Source organism: Sparus aurata, chromosome 9 (genome assembly GCF_900880675.1).
Source record: "Sparus aurata chromosome 9, fSpaAur1.1, whole genome shotgun sequence".
Classification (NCBI taxonomy): Eukaryota; Metazoa; Chordata; class Actinopteri; order Spariformes; family Sparidae; genus Sparus; species Sparus aurata.
Genome location: NC_044195.1, coordinates 35,378,792 through 35,397,709, shown reverse-complemented (window position 1 = coordinate 35,397,709; position 18,918 = coordinate 35,378,792). Strand labels below are relative to the sequence as shown.

The following is an 18,918-nucleotide window of genomic DNA, read 5'->3' as shown; positions in this document are numbered from 1 at the left end:
TGAATTGTGTAGAGATGGTGTGTGTGTGTGTGTGTGTGTGTGTGTGTGTGTGTGTGTGTGTGTGTGTGTGTGTCGGCTGGTTCACACACTCTGTTCACTCTGTTTCAGATATAAAATGCTGAGAAATAAAAATGCATCGACACAGACTGACGGCTGGTAAACTTTCTGTTAGCCTGTTTTTTGTTTTGTTCTTTATTTAAACTGAAACTCACTTCAGTCTTTAAAGAAATACAAAAAAAAACAGAAGAAGAAAGTGATTTACTGACGACACTGAAGCTGATCGAAGGATCAACACAACCAGCGCGACTGCTGGAGAGTAAATCACATGTAAGCACAATAATGAGCTGCTTGTTACCTCACATCTTACCTGAATTTTCTCTGAGAGGGAAATTATGATTTTTTTTACAATCCAGACTTTAGACTTTTCATCTATCAGTGTGAAAGTCATTAACACCACAGCAGAGTTAATGAGTTCATCAGGTCCGTTGTCATGAAACCATCAACATATAACGAGACCAGCAGACGTCATGTGACCTCTGACAGCATGTTGGTGTAACTATAGAGACAACAACACATTTTATATAACTCTAATATGAAGACTGTGACTCATTTTATACAGTTAAATATGGATTTGATGTTTTCTGTGTTCATGACATCACCAGAGGAAGGTGACCGGTTTTTGTAAATCTACTGAAGCGTGTCCTGAATCAACTTTATACTTTACATCTATAAAAAACAGATTTCATGTAGCTTGAATATGGAGATAACAATTTAATATAGTTTAACTTTTAGATATTAGATTCAGTATTTGTTAAATATGGACACAATGACAGACTTTATACAGTTTAAATATCAAAGAATACAAATCATTTGTAGTTTAACTGGAGATAACAATCATTTTTATATAGTTAAAACACAGAGATAAGGATAATTTATATACATTCTAATAGATGAAATAATTATTTTATATATGTTGAATATGGAGATAACTGAAAATGTTTTATAGTTTCAATCTGCATTAACTACAAACTTTTCTGTAGTTAAATCCGGAGATAAAGATAATTTTATATCGTTTAAATTCAGAGAGCAACATTTTATATTGTTACAGTCTCAGAGACAAACAGGTCAAATTAAATGTCTCTGATGTTTCCTCTTCTCTTCGTGAATCTTATAAATTGTCCCCTGGATGAACTCAACAGTCAGGTCGTCTCCATAGCAACCGGATGGACTCCAGGTCCCAGAGTTCCGTGCGGTTGGGCGGGTGGGGCGGACCTGTGAGGGGGAGTGTCCTCCATCAGTCAGCCCGCTGAGGAGAGACGGTGAGCGGCTCAGACCTCCACCTTCACCGGACATCTGAGCCTGTACACGGCGGCCGGAGGAGGACCAGCGTTTCCGGTGTGGACCGAACCTGCCGGCTGTCTGACCCGGTTCTGTCTGCGCTCTCCGGGTCTTTGTTTTCGGTCTCGGTGTTTACCGGCGGACGGTGCGGTGATGACGGACGCGGTGGAGTGCGGGGTGTGCGGGGTGAAGGTGATGTGCCGCTTCAGGCCGCTGAACGACGCGGAGCGAAGCCGCGGAGACAAATTCATCCCCAAATTCAACGGAGAGGACACCGTGGTGGTGGCGGTGAGTCCGGCCGAGACCCGGCCGAGACCCGGCGGTACCGGCACACCCTGCGTGTGTGTGTGTGTGTGTGTAGATGTGTGTGTGTGTGTGTGTGTGTGTGTGTGTGTGTGTGTGTGTGTCTGCAACAAAAGAAACCTGAGTCAACACACCGGAAGCTGCTCCAGTCATCCGGCTGATCAGTACCGCTGATTTCACCTGATAAATAATGTATCAATTAAATTGATAACTTCATTTAAAATCATTTCCCTGCAGTCAGTTTACAGAGCAGCAGTTATATTTTCATCTTCTCTATGAACTGTTCTGTGATTCAGGTATTTATGATCTTATTTCATCTTTTTAGGAGAAAATGAACTGAATAAAAACACAGATTAGATTATTGATTAACCCTGTAAAGCGTCAGTGCTGCAGGTGTCCCTCAGGATTCAGTCCTGACATGGACCCAGGTCTCATGCTGCGTTCAGGGTCTCCTCAGATGCAGTTCCACAGTTGTGTAATCAATCGAGTTTGTGTTTTTAAATCGCTCAGAGTGTTTGAACACCACGTAGACTGCAGGAGGAGAAAATGAAATGATAAGCTAATGACTCGACTCTTTATTTGGTCAAACTTTCTGACCATCATCTCGATGTTTGCTGTCGTCCATCACGTGAAACCAAAATGTTCTCAGATCTTCTGAGTTGTTGTTCCAACCTGAGAGAGAATTCAGGTGAACGAGGCTTCAGTCTCTGAGCTGAGACTTTCAGACTAACAGAATTACCCACAGTTCATAGTGTTGATGCTTAAATGTGTCGCCGGGGGAAACGTAACAGGAAGGTGAACAAACATGGAGCTCGTCCAGCAGCGAACATGTTATTATACATGATAAGTTGAGTTGTTGTCTCGAGGTCTCGAGGTCACAAGTTATTTCTGTCTCTGTCACAGAATAACAAATGTTTCCTGAGAAAATAAGATGATGAATCTGTGATCAGGAGAAGAAACAGAACGTCTGCTGAGTCGCTGTAGTTTCCATCGTCTGGAACATTCAGGATGGTTTCTCTTCACCAGGAACCTTTCAGTCTGTATCAGACGTGTCAGTGATTAGAGGGGCTTGTTGTCCTCAGGCTTCTGGTTTCTTTATAAATGATGGTACAGGTAACTCCCACCTGGAGGTCTGGAGAGGTGTTTCCTCTCACCTACGAGCTCGACGACCGCCGGCTGAAGTCTCTGTGGCGTCTCGTCGTGTCTCGGCAGTTTGCTCACTTTCATTTTGACATCCGAGTCTCAACATCTGCCTCCTCATGTTGGACTCACTACATTACTTTAAAGGTCACATGACTCTGTCCCAGTTTCCCTCCTCGTCTGTCTCCAGATCAGATGTAATGAAGCAGCTCTGTAACATCAGTGTAACGAGGAGAGTTCAGTCTGTTTGTCTTCGCTTCGTCTCTTTAATGAGACAGAAACAGACGAGGATTTGTTTCTTCAGGTTTAAGAGTCGTTTTAAAAAGCTGGAATATTTCTGAGTGATCTGTTTCTGTTCAGAAGACGAAATCACCAAACTGAAACTGTCGAACAAGAACTAAACTCTGTAGTTTACTCTGAATCCAGAGCTGTGTGATTAGTAGTCTGTCTTCAAAAACCACTTCACGTCAAAGATTCACATGTAGTGAATTCTGAGGATTACACAGCCTCGATTTAAAGAAAAAAAAGCACTTTGAGGGTCAAATTGAGGACAACCAGAGGAAACATTAATAAAACATAAAGGATGTGTCCATTATTTATCTGCTCAATCTGATAGAAATCATATGAACGAGTCAGCTGATGTGACTGTAGAATAAACAGGCTTCAGTTTCATGTCGTCGTCTCAGAGAATCCAGGAGAGTTCAGGTTCTGTCTCCCGACTGAAGCTGCAGATCACAGACAGGTTTTATTCATGGAGCTGCTGCAAAGTCTCATGGGAAATATCCTGTCGCCATGGCAGTGAAGGCTGAAGGCCGTCAGAGATCATGTGACTGACGGCAGAGCAGAAATATGTTTACAGACCCAGCTGTGACCTCACACCTTCTTCTTCTTCTTCTTCTTCTTCTTCTTCTTCTTCTTCTTCTTCTTCTTCTCTAAACTGCCTCTCCAGACTTTCCTCTATAATCCACCCAGACACATTTCTGAATTGGTAAATCATTTTAAAATTCATCCCACAGTGCAGTAAATTGTTTTGCTTCAGATTCTCACCTGCTGTTGACAAAACATGACAGGTTTCGATGTTGTGGTAGATTTCAGATCGCAGCTCTAAAACAGGATTTTTGTTGTAGTTTGAACTGTGTGTGTGTGTGTGTGTGTGTGTGGTGTGCGTGTGCGTGTGTGTGTGTGTGTGTGTGTGCGTGCGTGTGCGTGTGCGCGCGTGTGTGTGTGTGTGTGTGTGTGTGTGTCTGCATTTCTGAGCAGCAATCATCTTTCTCTCCTCTGATTCGTTCAGTCCTCTCCCGGTGGGATGCAGTTACCATGACGACAGGCATCTTATTGAGTCACTGGCCAGAATCAGACGAGCGTTTAATAAAAATAACAACAAGTGTTGATGTTTCTGTATCACTGTCACGTCAGCGCCTGTTTCATGATACAGATCTGACAATTAGTGTCGATCAGTACTTTATGTAAACAACAGACAAGTGGAATCACAAATCAATCAATCATCACAGTCATTAGAAACAATGTTCTGTGTGTCAGATGTGACTGTTGGTCCAACAGACAAACATTTAAAGACATCAGACTCTGAGAGATCCACATGTTTTACTTCATGACGGCTGAAACTCACCAGTATTATAACTATCAATGAATCCAACAGTTTTATTCATGACTAATCAATAACAAACTGGCTCCGTTGCTTCATTCTAACTTAAAGTCCTGAAAAGTAAAATTACTGTTTTAAATGAATTGCAGATCAGAGTGTCTGTGTTCCTGATAACATCTGGTGAGCTGCTGTGGAGCTGCAACGATCAATAATGAAGACAACAGAATCAATAATGAATAATCAGCTGTATTCAGTGTGACTTTATTGATTTATTGATCTGGTCTCAGCTCTGCACATGTGCATCTTTGCTTCTTTGTCTTCAACATATTCAAGAATGAACTGAGTGTTGTTGGTTCCTGCAGGTTGTCTCGTCTTTGTTGGACTCTGAGGAAATAAACTGAGCCGTAATGAAAATAATAAAACTAAGACGGTTATTATTCCGCTGACATTTGAATATTCAGAGAGTGAATCTGAATGTGTGTGTGTGTGTGTGTGTGTGTGTGTGTGTGTGTGTGTGTGTGTGTGTGGACGCTGATAAAACCATCAAACTGTCCTCAGATCAGTTAAATGTCAGCAGATCAGTGAGGAGAGAACACGTCCTCAGCAGACTCGCCTACGAGTAGGAAAATGAATACATAGAAAACATATCTATATTTCCTGGTTATAAGAAATACTGTTGGACTGTTTCTCCAGAAGAATACAACAGAAACATGTCAGAAATTAAACCATAATCAGGTTGATTTACCTGTGAAAGGATTCTGTCTCAACTGTTTATGTGTTTAAATGACAGAAGGTTAAAGTGTCAGTCTGCAGTCAGTCTCTCCTGAGTATCTGTTTCAGCGTTTTGAAGGATCAGATGTTTCCTCCTCATGTCTGCAGCTTCAGGTTGTCGCCCCGGGTTTTATTTTGACGGTGTGTTTCCTGTGTTTCAGGGGAAGCCGTATGTGTTCGACCGAGTCCTCCCTCCAAACTCTGAACAGGTTCAGGTGTACGACACCTGCGCCAGGCAGATTGTTAAAGGTCGGTTCACCTGAAGATCGCCTTTTGTATCAACGTGTATCTGAACTATGTTTAAATTCATACACGTTAAAGTACATGTTGCTCATCAGCCGTGTTTATCCATCATGTTTATGTTTATTTCTATTGTTTGTACATCATGTTTGTTTGTTTATTGTTTGACCATCATGATTATTGTTTATGTTGTTGATGAAGGTTCTCAGTCATTCAGGTGATGGATATTTTATTTTATATATTTTTTCTTTATTTATTGTGTTTTATTGTTCAAGTTTTTTATTCATCATCTTATATCTTTATTCAACATGTTGTTTATTGTTTATCCACCACGTTTGATGTTTGTGTATATTCATCATGTTTATTGTTTATCTTGATTATCCATCATGTATTTATGTGTATTGTTTAGTCCTCATGTTTATGGTTTCTGTTTATTGTTTATTTTGATGTTTATTCATCATGTTTGTTTTTTTCTGTTTTGTTTTTGTTTATTGTTTATGCAGCACGTTCATTGTGTCCAAGTCTGTAAGAAAACGATGGTTATGAAGAAATGTGTACGCAAACAATGTGGATCTGTTTGTGTGTGTGTGTGTGTGTGTGTGTGTGTGTGTGTGTGTGTCGTACGTCTGCTGTGTGTGTGTGTGTGTGTGTGTGTGTGTGTGTGTGTGTGTGTCGTGCGTCTGCTGTGTGTGTGTTGTGTGTGTGTGTGTGTGTGTGTGTGTGTGTCGTACGTCTGCTGTGTGTGTGTGTGTGTGTGTGTGTGTGTGTGTGTGTGTGTGTCGTGCGTCTGCTGTGTGTGTGTTGTGTGTTTGTTCCAGATGTGTTGGGAGGATACAACGGGACCATCTTTGCTTACGGTCAGACGTCGTCAGGAAAGACTCACACCATGGAGGTCGGTCTGATTCTCTGATCGCTTCCTTCACGAGTCGTTCGTCTGGTTCTGTTTGGTTCTGCTCTGGTTCTGCTCTGGTTCTGTGTGTTTTAATGTTTCTGTATTATTTGGGTTCTCCAGGGGAACCTGCACGACCCGCAGCTGATGGGAATCATCCCTCGTATCTCCAGAGACATCTTCGACCACATCTACTCCATGGACGAGAACCTGGAGTTTCACATCAAGGTGATGATGTCATCGTTAACACTGATGACATCATCTGGAGCTGCATGGATCAAACTGAAACCAGAAAAGATTTTGATTTATTTAAACACTGTTTTTTTTTTTTTATTCCTTTGTTTCAGTCCTTCTTTGATTTTATGTCTCTGCATTCTTAATGAATATGTTTTAACCATTTTTATTTTTTTGATTTAAATATTTTTATTTTTATAACCTCATTGTTTTCTTCTGCTTTGTTTTAGCTAAAAATCACATTTAACATATTGTATATAAATAAAGTTGTTGACATCATGATAAAACTTTTACAAATCTAAACCTAAATATGATATAAAATAATTAGATTATGATAGTACGTCCTGTATGTTGTGTATGTTTTCATGTCATATGGCAGCTCATTGTGTCATCTCAGTAAATAATAATAATAATAATAATAATACATTATATTTATATATCACCTTTTAATGGAACACATCAACATTTAACATCTAACAAAAACACACTATAACCAGATATTAAAGAACAAAACTGAACAGTTGTTAAAATCTGAAGAGTTAAATCTGTTCTGAGATCAGACGTCCTGCAGAGAAACCAGCGAGGCGTTCACTGACCCGCCTGCTCTCCATATGTTCACTGGTCTCTACTGACACAAACACAGCAAATATAAACACAACAACAAACAACAAGAAATGCTCGTTTTTATTTACAGAAGCCTGAAAAACCAATCAGGTTAAAGTTTGACTTCCTTTGAGTTTGTCTCTTTACCGGTTTGTTTACATTTATGAATATGAAGAAAACCAGAGAAAATAGAATTAAATATCATTCACATCATCAGACACTGACATTGAATCATTGAATGATGATTTTATTTAAATGTGTTCAGTATTTCAAATCATTTCCAATGAATCATCATTTCTTCACATGAAGTTTGTGTTCTGGTCCTGTTCGTCTGTTCAGTCTGTAAAAACATTCATCTAAACATGTTCATCTCTGAGGGAGAAAATATTACAGTAATGTATTTTAGTTATATACTGTATGTGTGTGTGTGTATATATATAATATATGTTGTATTTATTATCTATATATATACTAATGCTAAACATGTCTGTTTTTCTCTGCAGGTCTCTTATTTTGAAATCTACCTGGATAAGATCAGAGACTTACTGGACGGTAAAGATTTATTTAACGTGTAAACATGAACGTGTTGTTGATGAACCTGCTGACTGTCATTCATGTTTCAGTGTCGAAGACAAACCTGGCTGTTCACGAGGACAAGAACAGGGTTCCTTTTGTCAAGGTACCTGCTCCACTTTAATACAATACACTGTATTATACTACGCAGTATCAGTACTGCAATATCATCAGTACTGCAGTAACAGTACTTCCTGTCCTTCAGGGCTGCACAGAGCGTTTTGTTTCCAGTCCTGATGAAGTCATGGACGTCATCGATGAGGGGAAAGCCAACAGACACGTCGCCGTCACCAGTGAGTATATACTACTGCAGTAGTACTGTAGTACTGTACTGCAGTAGTACTGTAGTAGTACTACTGTAGTATATTCTGTTTGTTCATGTTGCAGCTGGGATGAACTCGGCAGCCTGTTTTCTCTCAGAGTGTTTGTCTCCTGTGGTCGTCTGTATTCAGAGTATTAAGATGTATTTGTCTTGTTGTTTCCTGCAGACATGAACGAGCACAGCTCTCGCAGTCACAGCATCTTTCTGATCAACATCAAGCAGGAGAACGTGGAGACAGAGACGAAGCTGTCAGGGAAACTGTACCTGGTGGACCTGGCAGGCAGCGAGAAGGTCACACTGCTGCACCTGCTCATCATCCATCACATCATAACACAGCAGTTTATTCAAATGTTCCAGTGATTTTAATATCTTGATGATGATTTCTTTGTTCAGGTGAGTAAAACGGGAGCAGAAGGCGCCGTGCTGGACGAAGCCAAGAACATCAACAAGTCTCTGTCTGCTCTCGGCAACGTCATCGCTGCTCTGAGCGAAGGAACTGTGAGTGTGAACCTCATGTCTGCATGCTAATAATGTTAGCTAACATAGCACCAGCTAACATCATGCCAGCTAATGTGACATTGTCTAATATAAAAGCTTTTTCCCTCTTTGCAAAATATTTTTTTTGTAATCTTATGTGTTGTGTGTTTGTAGAAAACCCACGTCCCGTACAGAGACAGTAAGATGACTCGGATCCTGCAGGACTCTCTGGGAGGAAACTGTCGGACCACCATCATCATCTGCTGCTCTCCGTCTGTCTACAACGAGGCTGAGACCAAGTCCACCCTCATGTTCGGACAGAGGTACTGTCTCGTGTGTTCGGACCAGTCCAGTCCACAACCAGCTACACAGCAGTTCATTCATTCAGAGGATGATTCATAATAATACTGATCAGCCTCTGATGTCTCCTCTGCTGCCACCAACAGGATTAAATGTGCACTTGTACAAAAGAAAAAAACAATCTTCATGAACAGACATTTCTTTACTGTCAGAGATCTCTGAGGGTTTGTGAAAACCACTTCCTGTGTGTGTTTTAGAGCTAAAACCATAAAGAACACAGTGTCAGTGAACCTGGAGCTGACGGCTGAGGAGTGGAAGAAGAAGTACGAGAAGGAGAAGGAGAAGAACCAGAGACTGAACGTCGTCATACAGAAACTGGAGAACGAGCTGAAACGCTGGAGGAAAGGTAAACGATCCCCCCTCGGCCCTGCCAGTTCATGACGTGGATTTGAATCCTAGTTCCTGCATTTATTACAAAATGTTAAACTAGTTTGCATAACGTTGAGCCTGTCTGAACTCTTGCAGGTGAGTCTGTACCTGTGGAGGAGCAGCTGAGCGGCAGAAACAAGAAAGGCGGCAGCAGCAGCACTGAGGCGACGGTGGTGATTGACAGCTTGGCCCCGCCCCCTGTCCCTCTGTCTGATGGAGAGAAGACTCAGTACGAGACGCTCATCTCCGACCTGTACCATCAGCTGGACGACAAGGTGAGTCTCACCTGCACCTGACCAGACTGCATGGTTCTGTCTGAGGCGGCGAAACATTAAAAATCTGCTGACTCATGTTTCAGGATGAGGAGATCAATCATCACAGTCAGACGGCCGAGAAACTCAAACAGCAGCTGATCGATCAGGATGAGGTGAGTCTCACCTGAGTGTTCCCACCTCCACCTTCCTGCATGACCTGAGCGTGTATCAGTTTAACCTTCGTCCCTCCTCCTCTTCATCCAGCTGCTGCTGTCGAGCCGTCAGGACTACGAGCGGGTTCAGGACGAGCTGTCACGTCTGCAGAGGGACAGCGACTCCGCCAAAGAGGAGGTGAAGGAGGTGCTGCAGGCGCTGGAGGAGCTCGCCGTCAACTACGACCACAAGAGCCAAGAGGTGGAGAACAAGAACCGCTGCAACGACCAGCTGAACGAGGAGCTGGCCCGCAAAACTGTGAGTCTCTAACACACCAGAGTTAAGATGGTGGGATGTTAGGAAGCATGGTTGTAAAGACGTTAGGAAACTGAGATGGTAGGTAGGTTGTTGACACGTTCATTAGGATACTGGGTTGTTATGATGTTAGTATGGAAGGTGATCAGGAAGTCTGGATGTTATTATGTAGGATTTTAGGACGGTAGGTTATAAGAATGTAATGAATTTGGTATAAAAGTGTTGAAGGGCATCAGGATGATGGGATGCTGTGAGGTCAGAATTCTCTTTCTCTGCCTGTGTTGTGTCAGTTTTAGAGATCAGCTCTTCTTCTTCTTCTGGTCTTTTATTTGCAGGTGAGTCTGGAAACAGTTCAGAGGGAGTTTTCCACCCTGCAGGAGATCAGCTCTCATCATAAGAAGAGGTCAGCAGAGATCCTCAGTCTGCTGCTGAGAGACCTCAGTGAGATCGGAGGCGTCCTCGGTACCACCGACCTCAAAGCTGTAAGACTCAAACTCTTCATCAGCTCCTCTTTACATTCCTCTGACCCATGCTGCAGAAGCCTGCTGTGATGTCACTGTGCCTCTCTCTCTCTCTTCAGATGACGGAGACGAGCGGAGTGATGGAGGAGGAGTTCACCACAGCTCGCCTCTACGTCAGTAAGATGAAGTCGGAGGTCAAATCTCTGGTGAACCGCAGCAAACAGCTGGAGATCAACCTGACGGAGAACCTCAGCAGGATGGAGGCCAGCGAGAAGGAGCTCAACACCTGTCAGCTGCTCGTCTCACAGGTATCGGATTAAAATGGAGAAATGATCTTTATATAAAGTATTAATCAGTGGATGGCATGGATTGATCTGCAGGTTTAAGGTTAGGAGGTTTCTTGAGGTTAACGACTAGATATAAATATAGATAAAAATAGACTCACAGCTAACAACACTGTACTTCCTGTTTACATTCCCCAAAGCATGATGGGAACTATTTTCCTTAAACTTTCTAAGGAATAGAAGTATGATCCATTAATAAACCTTTGTTGTGATCTACTATTAATAGTATTATTATTATCAGTGTGTTTTGTTGTTTATCCTGACAGTGGTTGTTGTTTTCTATCATTATTATCTATATTTTGATGCTAAGTAACCGTCCTGTGTTTGATGTCGCAGCACCAGGCGAAGGTCGTGTCTCTGACAGACGACCTGATGAAGGTGGAGCAGAAGAAGAGGAAGCTGGAGGAGAGTCAGGACTCTCTGATGGAGGAGGTCGCCAAACTGCAAGCTCAAGGTCAGAATATGTCACGTGGTTACAGGAAACACTGCTCTCTGATTGGCTGGTAGCTGTCAGTTATTATCAAATAGTTCAACAGATTAGAGGCAGGAACTGTCTTTTTTATGTCATCAAAATTCTAAAAAGAAAATTCAATTAAAATTGTGTGTGTGTGTGTGTGTGTGTGTGTGTGTGTGTGTGTGTGTGTGTGTGTGTGTGTGTGTTCAGGTCAAATGCAGGAGGTGAACGTGATGGACAAAGAGAAGGAGCACATGAGCCGCCTGAAGGATGCGGTTGAGATGAAGGTAAAAACGATCCGATGTTCTGACGTTATGGATTGTTTGATCACATGTTCAACCATCTGCAGCTCCCGATATTATAATTGTCTTTCTGTAAACAAGCCCCATAAAATCAAACAGTGTGTTAAATGTGGTGTTCCTCAGGGGTGGAGTTTAGGACCTCTGTTGTTCATAATCAATGATGAACTTGATATTTGTTAACTGATAACTAACACTTGATTTTTTCAGGGATGTTGGACTGTACAGCTGCTAATTAATTAGAACTGTCCCTCTTTTTATATATAAGAAGTTTATTATACTTAGATGTTTCTCTAGTTAAATTGACCTGTTTAATGAACTAAGTTGTTCCTCTTACAGCTTTGATGCCTCATGAAATGAACTGATGTCTCTCTGTCATTTAAATTAAATTAAATGTACATGTTTGAAGTCATTTTAAATCCATCACCTCGCTTTGAACTTTGAAAAAAATACATGTGACTTTATTTTATGACCAGAAGGAAAGTTTTATTTGATTATAAAAATATTCAGAAAAATTAAAATGTTTATTTACTCAAATGTGATGTTGGAAGTTTTATATGGAAGGTATTTAAATACAATGTGTTCCTGCTGTGTGTTCTGTAGAGAACCCTGGAGGAACAGATGGAGAACCACAGAGAGGTTCATCAGAAACAACTGAGTCGCCTCAGAGACGAGATAGAGCACAAGCAGAGAAACGTCGACCAACTCAAAGAGTAGGTTATTGATTATTGATTGTAATAACTGATCACCGTACTGGTTTGTTTGCAGCTGTTCTGTGTGGTTTTGGTTTTCTTTTATTCATTAGTAAAATGTGTGTGTGGTAGTGTTAATATGTCATGTTGTAATGAATGACATGTTGTTAGTCTTTGCACTAGTCAACACAAAGTAAAGACGCTGTAGTTGAGTGTTTCTCTGGTGGCTCAGCTGAACAGATCTGGTGACAGTGCTGCAGTGTGAGTAAATGGATGTGTGGTTGTTTCAGTGTGAATCAGGCTCTGCAGCTGGAGAACAGGAAGCTCCAGTCCGACTACGACAAACTGCGAGCTGAGGATCAGAACAAAGGCCAGAAGCTTCAGAAGCTGATGTAAGTGTGTCCCTCTGTGCTCACTGTAGTCTCAACAGGCTCCTCTGCTGCTTCTACACAAACATCTTAGCATTTCCATCAGACAGTTTGTTTCCATCACTTTCTCTTCTCACTTAAGTTTTGCACATCAGCGTCCCGAGTGGAAAAGATCATATCATCAGTATATTATTAAGCTCAGACTCTGTTTGTGTTATTCAGGTTCCTGAATGAGAAGAGGGAACAAGCCAAAGAGGACCTGAAGGGTCTGGAGGAGACCGTGGTACGTAGGTTATTCTTTATTTTTGAATTTGCACATCTTTATCTGCAGCAGTGACAGATCTGAGATCAGCTGGATTTTTCTATCCAACAGGCCAAAGAGCTTCAGACGCTGCACAATCTCCGTAAAGTCTTCATCGAGGACATCAGCACTCGAGTCAAGAGTGTAAGAAATCCGTCAGCTCGTTGATCTGATCAGTCCAGACGGGAGCTGATCAATTGATTATCCTCCTGAGCCCCAAAGTTCAAGTTTGAATTACACACTAAAGGCTCATTCTGCGTCTTTGTGAGAGTGAGATGTTAGGTGTTGGCCTGTAGGTTTGGAGATGAACATCGTTGAAGTGTTCTTGTTTCTTCTTCAAACAGAGTTTTGAGAACGACTGTGACGAGGCCGGTGGCAGTTTGGCTCAGAGACAGAGGATCGTCTTCTTAGAAAACAACCTGGAGCAGCTCAGCAAAGTCCACAAACAGGTCAGTGATTACACCCACCACAACCGTCCTTGTTGCTTCTGTAATGTTCAATCTTCATTATGTTTACGCTGCTTTCTGGTAAAAGTGACGACACACAGGAAACCTCGGTGAATTTAACCCTTTGTGTCCTCCAGCTGGTGCGAGACAACGCTGACCTTCGCTGTGAGCTGCCCAAGCTGGAGAAGCGTCTGCGGGCCACAGCAGAGCGAGTGAAAGCTCTGGAATCCGCCCTCAGGGATGCCAAGGCATCGGCCATGAGGGACCGCAAACGCTACCAACAGGAGGTGGACCGGATCAAAGAGGTTGTGCGGTCCAAGAACGTCTCCAGGAGAGTGCACTCTGCTCAGATAGGTGAGGAAATGTTCTTTACAGCCCAAAACATGTCATGATGCCGGCTCTGGAAGAAGTTCAGGAGGTCACAGGATGAGTTGTTGTGATACTCTGAGGATCTGATGTTTAAAGAAGAACAGTTGACTAACCTGTCACATGTTTCTGTGTAGCCAAGCCAATCAGAGCTGGACATCAGCACCATCAGCACCCATCCTCCTCCCCCACCGTCAGACCAACCATCCGAGGAGGTGGTGCGACGGCCAGTCCACGTCATCACTCCCTCCGGCAGCAGCCGCATCAGCCACAGCAGCAACAACCCCATCAGAGCCTCAGCAAGTAAGCTGAAGGTGAGTCACAGCAAACTCAACACAACTACGTCAACAACCACTTTAACAAGGACAGAAACCAAACAACAGCAACCATATGAACAACCACAACCACACCAATCACATCATCAACCATAACAACCATAATAACCACATCATCAACCACATCATCAACCATAACAACCATAATAACCACATCATCAACCACATCATCAACTACAACAACCACATCATCAATTACATCATCAACCACAACAACCACATCATCAACCACAATAACCACCTCATCAACCACATCATCAACCACAATAACCACATCATCAACCACAATAACCACCTCATCAACCACATCATCAATTACATCATCAACCACATCATCAACCACAATAACCACATCATCAACCACATCATCAACCACAATAACCACATCATCAACCACAATAACCACCTCATCAACCACATCATCAACCATAACAACCATAATAACCACATCATCAACCACATCATCAACCACATCATCAAACACATCGTCAACCACAATAACCACATCATCAGCCACAATAACCACATCATCAACCACATCATCAGCCACAATAACCACATCATCAACCATAACAACCACATCATCAACCACAATAACCACATCATCAACCATAACAACCATAATAACCACATCATCAACCACAATAACCACATCATCAACCACAATAACCACATCATCAACCACATCATCAACCACATCATCAACCACAATAACCACATCATCAACCATAACAACCACATCATCAACCACAATAACCACATCATCAACCATAACAACCATAATAACCACATCATCAACCACAATAACCACATCATCAACCACATCATCAACCACATCATCATCCACAATAACCACATCATCAACCACATCATCAACCACAATAACCACATCATCAACCACATCATCAACCACAATAACCACATCATCAACCACATCATCATCCACAATAACCACATCATCAACCACAACAACCACATCATCAACCACAACAACCATATCATCAACCACAATAACCACATCATCAACCACATCATCATCCACAATAACCACATCATCAACCACAACAACCACATCATCAACCACAATAACCACATCATCAACCACATCATCATCCACAATAACCACATCATCAACCACAACAACCACATCATCAACCACACCAACCACAAAAAACACATCATCAACAATGGCAACCACAACCAAAAAGTAATCAACCACAAAAAAGAACAACTACAACAACACCAACAACATTATCAACAGTATCATCAACCACCACACAGCAGCCACATCACTCACTGTTTAAATAAGGGTTTATTTCTTCCTGTCTTCTCAGGTAGCAGACGACTCCGGATCAGTTTCCTTTTCTGTGGATCTTTGGATTTCTGAACTCTCCTTCTCTCACCACTCTGCCTTTACTGGAACCAGTCTCCTCGTTTCTACTACTTTCCACCTTAAAAGCCATTCCACCTTAACAGCCAACAAGTGCATTCTTTCCTCCTCTAAGTCTGTTACTGCCTGACTCTGTCCTTTCTTATCCGGACAGAATCTCAGTCAGCTCTGGTGCTCCGAATCTGTTCATTAGCCGGGATAAATTGATAGTTTAAAGTGTTTAATAATGAGTTCAATGTGTTAAACGAGTTTAAGAACGAGTTAAATAAGTTAACTTTGGGTTTCTATCTGAAGTTAACAGGAGTTGGATGATAATGACTTTAATGTAGACTAATGTTGTGTCTCTGTTATCTTGCTACCACGTTGATAAATGTGTTGTTATGGGAAAAAAAATACATTTATTCACATTAATTTATTTTATTAATTATTACAGAAATTACTGTGACAATAAAAAAATAGGAATGATGCAAATAAGTAAGCAGGCTCCTGCAGGGAAATCAAAATTATGAGATATTGAGTCAACTTTACAGATTTTAGGTCCAAATTATGGAACAACATTTAGATTTAGATTCACTGAAAGGCCCAACAGTTCCTGTACTTCAATGTTCAAATCAATCACCAGAATAATTGTTAGAAATGTCCTTTTTTGCAAGCCACGGACATGTTAAAGGTTACGTTTCTTTAGGTTAAATTTACGTGTTTAGTGACAGTGCTGTTCTTATATTCCAGTTAGGTTTAGGCACTTAAACCACTTGCTTAGGGTTGTTTTGGCTTAAAATATCTGGTGGTTTCACATGTAAAGTTATGTATAAAATTAAAATCTCTGGTTCTGTCACCACAAACACAGCTGGAAAATGACCTGACATCTGGTTTAAAGCACTCAGTGGTTTCCTGCTAACTAATGTTGAAACCCTGTCTGAACAGTGGTCTCTGGCTTGGCAGCCATCTTGTGCATCACAAATTAACAATTTTATTTTTATATTTTTGGGTCATTGACTCACTTTTCACTTCGACATAATATCTCATAATTTTCACTAGTGGTGGAATAGTTGTTAATAAGGATGATATGAGAGTTTTGTGCTCACAGCTGTATGTACAATATTTATTGTATATATATAATATTTCATCCACATTATTTATGTATCAGTAAAAACTTTACAGAACTATTCATGAATGACTGAGACACAGTTAGTCTACATCACATTGGAACTCCATCTATGTTCTGATGAATGTTTACGTCACTTTTTTTTAAATTATGTTTTTAACTTTTTACAGTTTACACTGTTAAAGATAAACAAGAACAAATGCAGGTCTACTTTCCATCGATGTTCACAGTTCATCATCAGGAAACTGTTACTGCCAGGAAAATAAATACATGAACAGTTAGGAACAATAAAATTAAAGTTATGAAGAACTAATGGGTCACATGGAAGTGTCTTAGTAAGAAGGTGGTAATTAGTTCAATAATTAAAAATTCATTTTTGTTCAACTTCCTCTCAGCAGCGTTCTACGTCAATGACACTTCCCATACTTACCTATGGCTAACTATAAAAAAAATTAGGAATTCTGGAAATTTAGAAGAATGATTTCAAAGCTGACTGATCTGCTGAAACGTATGATGACATGATGAGCAGAAATATCAGCTATTTATTAAATGCTTAATGCTTATAAAAGAGCAGGATTTTATATGTAAATCATATCAGGGTCATTTTAAATAGATTTTAGGGTCTTTATTTTAAATTGCATAAACATACGTTAGTTGATAATTATGAATTTTGTGGATCTTTTAGAATGAAGTTTTACTGAATAATGTCTAACTGTCTATCAACTCAATAAAATCTGTTATAAGAGTAAAACATTGAGACTTTTAGTCAGAATTTGTAAGAAGTTAAGTTATTAAGAGATGTCATTATGATTTTGCAAGAAGTAATTGTGACACTGGACGTAATAGAAATGTTTTCACCTATTCACTGAAAAATACAATCAAATTCTCAACATGTTCTTTATTTTGAAAAATTATGACTGAAAATAAAACCTCCTTAGAAATGAATTTATACAATATTATCATGATGATAACATAATAATAATTGTATGACGTCTTTTCGTCTCATAACATTTGACTTTCGTCACAGTGACCCCGAGAGTGTCATATAAAGTCTGATGTCTTATTTTGACTCTATTAGCCATAATTATGATGATAATATATAAATGGAATTGAAGAAAACAGCTGCGGTCTTCGTCCAAAAAACATTCCTGATACATTATTATATAAAAGTTACTGAATCATTTCTAAGTCATATGAAGATAAAAGTAATTTGTATTATTCCTGACGTTTCCTGATGTTTTCATTTTCCTGGACTGAATGTTTTATAATGCAGACGTTGATTGTGTTTTTTTAATATTTGATATGTATTTCACGGGTGTTTCTATTGATTCAATTTATGAATTCTTTCTTACTTTTTTCGGACAGTATTCATGAGCTCAGAGTGTTTCTATCTGTAATATTTCTACAATCTAAATCAGTGTTGAGCTGCTGCTGTGTTTCATTGTAAGTTGTAGCTGGATTCATCTGAACGCATCGTGAACTTCACGTGTCTGAGAAGCACAGGGTCTCTGTTGCACCACAGTGTTGTCTGTCTGTGGACTTTAAGTATTATTAAACTGTGGTGTAGTTGTTGTGTATCATGCAGTATTGTTATTTTCGCTATTGACGCATTTCAAAGCTGAAGCACAGATGTATTCATGAGAAACAGGAAGTTAATGATGCTCCTGACTGACACGAGGCCGAAGAATACATCACGTAATCTGCTGTATTTATGGCAACATACACCTTACCATTAATAATCATTAAATAAATATATACAAACCATCAATAAATGGTTTATCACACATTGTCAGTAGATGTAAGTAGACAGGACATTTGTTTAAACAATCTTTTATCTTGCTTAACTTTTCTTGTCTATTGACTCGAACACAAACTGCTAACAGTGCGTTACAAAACATTAACTGATGACACGAGTGTGGGATCCTCCTGCCACATTATAAAACATTTATTTACCAGTTAATTATTCCTGGAAATGTAGTTATCCTGAAACGCCTCTATAACAATATGACTGAAAATGAACACTTGTCACGTTTTAAGAGGAAATATCCAATTGCCTGGCTTTAAAAGTCTCTTTTCTTACCCCAAAGTACCCCTGCTTGAGACTAACAAAAGCGTAAACACATTATATTTCTATATTTACATATTTAAACTAACTTTGTGCGTATGAAATAGACAAAAACAAGTGCTGAGGTGAAAAAAAAGGTTATACAATGAGCAAAATGCATAAAACTCTGTAAACTTGCAGCATTTTCAAGTTAAGATTTTAGAAAACCCATTTAAACTGTATATAACTGTTTTTGAAATGTAATTGGCTACCTGGCAGCAGGTAGCGAGTGGCTCAGGAGAGAGGAGAGTACAGAGAGAGGCGGTCTGGTTTCTGTGTCGAGACTTGTTTGCTGTTGCAGGCTTCAGG

General features: G+C 40.4%; 1 protein-coding gene across 1 annotated transcript; it reads left to right on the top strand.

Moving 5' to 3' along the window:
• The first annotated feature begins 1,280 nt into the window (after positions 1 to 1,280).
• On the top strand, positions 1,281 to 18,082 carry LOC115587983 (kinesin heavy chain-like). Its single transcript, XM_030428198.1, has 26 exons — positions 1,281 to 1,626; positions 5,317 to 5,404; positions 6,214 to 6,287; positions 6,408 to 6,512; positions 7,625 to 7,673; positions 7,745 to 7,800; positions 7,900 to 7,987; positions 8,183 to 8,307; positions 8,410 to 8,514; positions 8,668 to 8,816; positions 9,051 to 9,199; positions 9,319 to 9,497; positions 9,581 to 9,649; positions 9,741 to 9,947; positions 10,280 to 10,426; positions 10,525 to 10,713; positions 11,086 to 11,203; positions 11,414 to 11,490; positions 12,106 to 12,215; positions 12,485 to 12,586; positions 12,785 to 12,845; positions 12,936 to 13,007; positions 13,208 to 13,312; positions 13,447 to 13,663; positions 13,813 to 13,989; positions 15,345 to 18,082. The coding sequence occupies exons 1-25, from the start codon at positions 1,492 to 1,494 to the stop codon at positions 13,980 to 13,982; spliced, it is 2,946 nt and encodes a 981-aa protein (XP_030284058.1). The 5' UTR covers positions 1,281 to 1,491; the 3' UTR covers positions 13,983 to 13,989; positions 15,345 to 18,082.
• The last annotated feature ends 836 nt before the right edge of the window (positions 18,083 to 18,918 follow it).